The sequence below is a fragment of the Sabethes cyaneus genome, chromosome 2, assembly GCF_943734655.1.
Source record: "Sabethes cyaneus chromosome 2, idSabCyanKW18_F2, whole genome shotgun sequence".
Lineage (NCBI taxonomy): Eukaryota > Metazoa > Arthropoda > Insecta > Diptera > Culicidae > Sabethes > Sabethes cyaneus.
The window spans coordinates 159,613,210-159,620,837 of record NC_071354.1 but is presented as its reverse complement, the minus strand read 5'-3'; the positions used below and the strand labels follow the sequence as shown (position 1 = coordinate 159,620,837).

The 7,628-nt window shown below is 40.3% G+C and overlaps 1 protein-coding gene across 1 annotated transcript; it reads left to right on the top strand.

The window, feature by feature from the left end:
- Positions 1-3,389: 3,389 nt before the first annotated feature.
- Positions 3,390-5,802, top strand: LOC128738122 (nucleolar GTP-binding protein 1). The gene is made up of 4 exons (XM_053832991.1): positions 3,390-3,518; positions 3,622-3,896; positions 3,956-5,435; positions 5,504-5,802. The coding sequence occupies exons 1-4, from the start codon at positions 3,471-3,473 to the stop codon at positions 5,657-5,659; spliced, it is 1,959 nt and encodes a 652-aa protein (XP_053688966.1). The 5' UTR covers positions 3,390-3,470; the 3' UTR covers positions 5,660-5,802.
- The last annotated feature ends 1,826 nt before the right edge of the window (positions 5,803-7,628 follow it).

Below are 7,628 nucleotides of genomic sequence, written 5' to 3'. Positions count from 1 at the left end.
GGTTACCTGGGTGGTACTACATTTTAAATTGCCTGATTAGGGAGCGAATTCGAAGATTCGAACTGCATATGTATAAACCCTTAACCTAGTAATACATTGCACTAAGGTGTACTTACAATTATTACCGTTTTGATTATTTGCACCAATCCTCGGATTGGATTGATGGTTTAACCTGAGAAATTCGTTGTAAACTATGAGGGTAAAAACGTAATCGAATATTGGCGGCGGCAGCAAAGGGCACCTGAAAACGCAGGTTCTTCGTTTTAATCGTATAGGCATACGAACTACAATGAGCGACATGCAAGATGTTCAGCAGTCAAATGATGGCTGATCAAACTGCACAATGCCGGTTATGATCATTTTTCCTTACTCCACACGACGATTGTCTACATATGACCAACCGTTTTAGGATTTTTTTTCTGCTAACATCTTTTAATGGTTTACCACTGCCTCAACTGCTCATGTCGATTTGAAATCAACTATGACGAATAGAAGCTTTGGTCCAGTAAAGTTGTCATTGTCACATCTAATCATAAAGAAATAAAAAATTAGAGGAATATGTAACAATCCAGCGGAATAAGTAACTTACCCTGCAATCAAATATATTGGAGGCCGCAAAGGTGGCGGATCCGAACAGCTAAATTTCGGTTTCCTTCATTGGGTCTTCCTGCTGTTGTATTCCGGGAACGTCTCCCAGTTTACCGGCAGCGGCAAAGTTATTTCTTTGGTGGCTCGTCAGCTAGATTTCTCTTCAACCGGGATGGAATAGCGTTGATATCAACTTTAAGTCAATAACATTGTAGCCACAAACCAGCAGCGCCTGCGATCTGCGAAATCGGTCAAAACAAACACTACAAGTAAAGCCTTGCGTTGTTCAATCTGCTGAATAAAAACAAAATATCAGCTTCAGAAAAAGGCAATATGAGACTTTTTTCATTGGTCAATTTAAAGTGTTCCAGCTTACTTACCTTTTAATTTGTAAAACGATTCTATGTTCACACTTCACTGCTATTAATTTTTTTCATTTTGTCACACCGCACCGCATCTGCACTTGCAGGGTTACTCATAATACGTGAAGCGAGAAAATAAAGAATCTGAGTAAAATTCTACCCACTTCGTTATTCAATGTTACTCATTTTTTGACGTTTTGCATAAAAATACGAAACTGAGTACCATTTACTCTATTTAGAGTAAAACTGAACGAGCGTGATAGTAATTCAATAAATTTACATTGAATATCGGTTTTAAATTATTGATCATTTTTCTGGCATCCCTGTCTAGAACTGCTGTCAAACAATGTGTTTTAAAAAGGTGTGGAACAAGAAGACATTTGAAGGAATTAGCAGCGAAACAAACAAACCACGCCGAACAATGGGGTTTGTTTTTGAAGTTTGACGTCACGCTTGATCGTGATTGGTCGATTTACGATTTCACCCACACCATATGGTGAAATTTCTGCATGCCACTATCCCACTTTACCAATATCGCCACACCTGTATATATTACATTGGCTGTCAAAGTTTTCGTCGAAATAATCGAAAACATCGAAACCAATGATCTGACATGCAGAGACTCCAGATTTATTTATTTATTTTCATATTTTACTTACTTTTTCTTATTTAATGTAAACCAGCGGGGTAGTGTGGCTGTCAAACTACATACATTGTCCATGTCCCACTCATTGGTTTTGGTACTTTTGGTTCTGGTGCCTACTTACAGGTTTATTCATTTTAAGACTACCGGAACTAATTAGAAAGCAGTTAAACACAGCCTTTTAGTTATAATTTAACTAATATTAGCTGTTATTTTCGGTATAGTGGCTGGTCCAAGGTGTCACCGACCGTTGACAATTTCACACCCCTGATGTAAACCTAGATTGTTTTGAGTTGTTGTAGGTCGATTTCAAAAATTTAAAGATTATATTATTTAGCATTGAGTAAGGATTAGTGACTCAGGGGCCGTGCACTAATTACGTAAGGCATAATGGGGGGAGGGGGTGTTCCGCGAAATCTTACAAAATCTTATTTAGGGGGGGAGGGGGGTTTAATCATTTCTTACGTAAGATTTTCACACACGAAAAAATTATGAAAAATTCACATTTTTAATAGCAACCCATATTACTTGTTACTAAAAATTTCAAATAGATAAGTTTTGAAGTGTCGAAATTCTTCATACTGCAAGCAAAGGCATAGCAACCTGCCGAGTATTTTAGCCTTGCCCACTCAGGGAAACAACAGTTGGGCTACTTGTTCTTGAGCCATCTGATGTCATCGGTTTATGCTATCCACCTTTCCTGGAGCGATGAGGGTGGCTGATGGGTACAACTTTCTGAAGGGCGCAATTAGGTTATGACATTCAATGCAAGAGCGATTATTGCGATTACTATGGAAGCCACTACGCTTGTTTGCTGCTGGATTATTCCAACATATTTCGTGGCAATTGCTTATCTCAATCCCGCAAGGCAGCCGCAAAATCCCTTATGCTTCATCACGAGAAACATTTTTGTTTAAAAGTAGCTTATTCAACTAATGTATAGCTGTACCATGGAACTAGTGCTTAGCGACTATACAACAAAAATGTTTCTTGGGATGTATTGTTCTTCTGTTCCTAAAGATCTTGAATGCCGCATGTGACCAGAGTGGAGTCAGTATTTTGCTTCAAAGGAAACCGCGGGAGATCATTACAGATCTGTACATTAGACGCAACGGAGTGCCAATTCCAACATAAGACCATGTCGCGTGTCATCTAGAAGATGCAAAGAAGTTCTTTGTACGCTACTTGACGAGGACACGTGTTTAGACGATTTAGAGTGGATCAATGCGAATTAAGTGAACGCTAGTGAGTTTTTGAGTATACACCAACATTTATTGACAACCTCAATGTTGAAATACGTTCTGTTCGTGAGTGGGCCATAAATGGATTTACAACAGATAATGGATATTGCTTTTTTTATTAATTTTTTTGAACTTTGGTTTTTATAAACTAGTTTAAACTTTGTTAACTGTTTCAATATTCTTTCAATGTCTAACTTTTTAAATAAAACTTGAGTTTTGATGTTTCAAAAAATCTTACTAAGATTTTTTTATGGGGAGAGGGGGGATTGGCCAAAATCTTACAAAATCTTATATAGGGGGGAGGGGGGGTTCAAAAATGAGAAAAAAGCCATTACGTAATTATTGCACGGCCCCTCATCTGATTTCAAATGTGAGCTAGTCTTTCAGGACTCTTTATTAAACAAGGGCTGATTATTCAATTACGCGTCGCTGTTTCTCGTTTCATATTATTTTTCTTTCTCAAATTATCTGGCATCTCTGCTGCCCATGTTCCTTGAAATTTATTTGACGTAAAATGTCAACTCAAATTTCGTCGTTCTTTTCGCAGCACCACAACCTCGTGTTGGGACGGTGCTGAAGTACTTTCCTTAAATTTTTGCTTATTTTCTTGGAAAATAGTGATAATATTCATTCAAAATGAGTTTGTACAATTTTAAGAAAATTATGGTGGTGCCGCCGGCAAAGGTTAGTAGATTTATATTCATTTTCTTCAATGAAGTAGCGAATAATCGTTGACTAACCTCCATTCTGCAAAAATGTTTACAATCAAAAATGTTTTCCTTTTCAGGCCTTCATCGATATTATGCTTTCCAAGACACAGCGGAAAACTCCGACTGTGGTTCATAAGCACTACAAAATCAGCCGCATTCGAGCGTTTTATATGAGGAAAGTTAAATATACCCAGCAGAATTTTCACGACCGTTTGTCTCAGATAATTCAGGATTTTCCTAAACTGGATGATGTGCATCCGTTCTATGCCGACTTGATGAATGTGTTGTACGATAAAGATCACTACAAACTGGCTCTGGGACAGTTAAATACGGCTCGTCATTTGATTGATACGTGAGTTATGGTAATCTTTATTTTACGAATTTTGATAGTAAACAAGATTATTTTTTTAGTGTTGCAAAAGATTATGTACGGCTGCTTAAATTTGGTGACTCGCTGTACCGCTGTAAGCAGCTGAAAAAAGCCGCGTTAGGTCGAATGGCCACTATAATGAAACGTCAAGCTTCAAATTTAACCTACCTGGAGCAGGTTCGACAGCATTTATCCCGTTTACCTTCGATTGATCCTTACACACGCACTATTATTATTTGCGGATTTCCCAATGTGGGCAAGTCTAGCTTCATCAACAAAGTTACTCGGGCCGATGTGGAAGTGCAACCGTACGCGTTTACCACGAAAAGCTTGTACGTCGGTCACATGGACTACAAGTATCTTAGATGGCAAGTTATTGATACGCCTGGAATTTTGGATCATCCTCTGGAGGACCGGAACGTCATCGAAATGCAGGCAATCACAGCCATGGCTCATCTAAGGGCCTGTATATTATACTTTATGGATGTTTCCGAGCAATGCGGACATTCGATTGAAGAGCAGGCTAAATTGTTTGACAGTATCAAGCCACTTTTTGCGAATAAACCGCTTGTGCTGGTTCTAAACAAAACAGACATTCTTACGCTGGATGAGTTGGATTCGGAGAAGAGGAAAATTATAGAGCAATTGACCGATGAAGCAGAAGAAATTCCTATCCTGCAGATGTCAACAGTTACGGAAAAAGGAGTGATGGAAGTCAAAACCGAAGCATGCGAGCGACTTCTGGGCTACAGGGTGGATCAAAAACTAAAGGCTAAGAAAATCGAAGGTGTTTTGAACAGACTACATGTAGCTATTCCAGAAAAACGAGACGAAAAGGAACGGCCACCCTGCATACCGGCTGCCGTGTTGGCTGCCCGGGCTGCAAATGCTGAAAAGATTGCTCGACGTCAGCGCAAGCTTGAGAAGGAAATCGAACAAGAAATGGGTGATGAGTACACGCTGGATCTTAAGAAAAATTACACAGAAATTGCAGAGGATGAGCGGCACGATGTTATTCCTGAATTTATGAACGGTGTCAATATTGCCGATTATATCGATGCAGATATATTCGAAAAGCTGGAAGAGCTCGAGCGTGAAGAAGGCCTCCGTATGGAATCTGGTTTCTATGATCCACCACCTCTTAACCTGGATGAAACATTGCTGGAAATCCGTGAAATGGCTAAACAGATTAGGCTCAAACGGTTTCTTCTTAAGGATGCTCGTAAACTGCAGCAAAAGAGTGGTCGCCCCGTTATGCCTCGACACAAGCAAGCCACTGTACGCGATCGAAAGGTGGATAACTTACGTAAAACGATGGAAAATCTTGGCGTCGATATGGCAGGAACTGAGGACACAAACTTTGCCAAGAACCAAGTTAGTTTGCGACGCAGTATGGTGCCAGCCGTTGGTGGGCCCAAAACACCCAAGAAAGATCACGAGTCGACGGCCATCGTTAAGGCTACCGGCCAACCTATCAAACGGAAAACGCCAGGACATGAGCTGGGCATCAAGAGTGTCATGGTAAGGGAACGAGATTTTATTCATTTACCTAGTTTGTTTAGTGCTAATTCCTTCTTTCTTCTGTACAGCTTAAAAAGAAGGCCATCGTTATGGCTAAACACGACATCGCTAAGAAGGTGACCAAAATGTCGCGCAAGGGAGAAGCTGACCGACACATACCAGATTTGATGCCGAAACATCTCTTTGCGGGCAAACGAGGGGCTGGCAAGACAGATCGCCGTTAATATCTAATTCGTTTATGACTTCCGGTATACTTTTACTTTGTGTCAATATATTAAGGAGTTTCCATACAAACTGTTTATGGAATTTAAGAAATTTATTGCGATGTATGTTGAAATAAACAACTTTATCTGAAAAGATTTGTGACCTAAGAAATCAATAGTCGCCTATGATTGATCAGTTGATAGATGTCCGGTATTTTTGGTACATTCCGACCAATTTTTCCGCCCCAATCCCATCGAATTTCTATTCAGGACGGATATTTACCAATTCTGTTCAATTTCAGCTGCAGTTTTTGTGATATTTACGGTTTTAGTGTCAACATTGTGAAAATTGAGCTGAAAATAATATATTTTTTTTACAAACTAGGTAGAGCCTACAAATTATAGTAGAGTCCCAGCTGTCGATTACGAGCGATTCCAGCAAGGAAACACAAGTAACGGCACGGCAAGTAGCGGACGAAACGAGGGGCACGATTTTCAACAAGATCAACGAATTCCGGAAAGGAATACGATGTTATTACTTGAAACTTTTCGACGGTAATCTATGCCAGACTAAGAGCAGTGCCTAGGAGAATTCGGATAAAAATTCGTAGACCTCAATAAGAGAGCTCTATGTACTGTACATATTCTGGCCTACGTAATTGGGCACTGTCCGAGTAGATATCATTTTCACGGTGTTCAAAATACCGTAATTTAAAAATAAAATCGACCGTTTAAACGGCAAATGCCAGTTTAAAAAAAAAAATCTCGATGAATTTTTGAGTTACGCGCTTTTGAAGTTTTACAGGGCTGATTGCTCATATAAAGTAAATTAAAATCTTCAAGTACACTTCCAAAATGAACGTACATCACAGGCGGTATTGATTTTTTATGCAACATTTGCCCATTGGCGACCATTTTAGGAGTTTTACGCTGTATTGGGACTTTCCGGAAATGTCTCGGATTAAGTTATCGCTGTGGGAAGTGGCCAGTATCGAACATGAACAAAAACTTTTCATACAATACCTCAAATTACGCCAGAATTTAAAAACTTGATTAATCGAAATCAGTTCAACTATCTAGTATCACGTTAATTATATCTGGACAAGTTCTGGGAACTTCCGCGAACACCCAAACAAGTGACCAGTTTCGTCCATGAGCAAAAACTTATCGTGCGACACTTTAAATCACACTAGAATTCAATAACTATGTTCTGATTGCTGTTTCAAAACTCGATGGAACAGTTATATCGATCCAACGCCTGTGTCTAATGTTATGGAGCAGCTATGGGTCAGAATCGCTACGTCTCGTCGAGTTGTGAGTGTGGGTGTCATCTATTTGCCCCCGGATCGACGTAACGATATTAACAGCTTTCATGAACTCGTGGACTCTATCGGTGCTGTTTTCTCCAACTTGGACCTCAGTGACTATGCTCTGCAGTTTGGGGACTATAATCAACCTCAGCTCCGATGGTGCAAGTCGAGCGACGGGTCTTTCCAGGTCGACTCCCTAATGGCTTTATCTGCTGCCAGCTCTACACTTATCGACGGTTTTGCCCTACATGGGTTGATGCAAGTCAATGGTATTGCCAACAACAACGCCAGATTTCTTGATTTAGTCTTGAGTAACAAGGCCGCAACGCCAGTCTGCACCGTTTCGGAAGCAATTGAGCCTTTGATCACTCTCGACGCAGACCATCCTGCTTTGGACGTCCTGTTGAATCTCCCAACGCCGATCATTTTTGAGTCTGCCTTCGGGAATGATGGTACACCGGACTTTTGCCGAGTTGATCATGATGGAATCAGATCCGCTATCTCTCGCGTTGACTGGCAGACAATAAACTCTGCTACATGTATTGACGACGCCGTCGATTATTTCCAGCGAACAATCGCAAACCTAATTAGTGAATTTGTACTCGACGCCCACCCGTCTTTAAAACCTCCTTGGTCGAACAATCGTCTACGTAGACTAAAACGGCTGAGGGACTCTACGA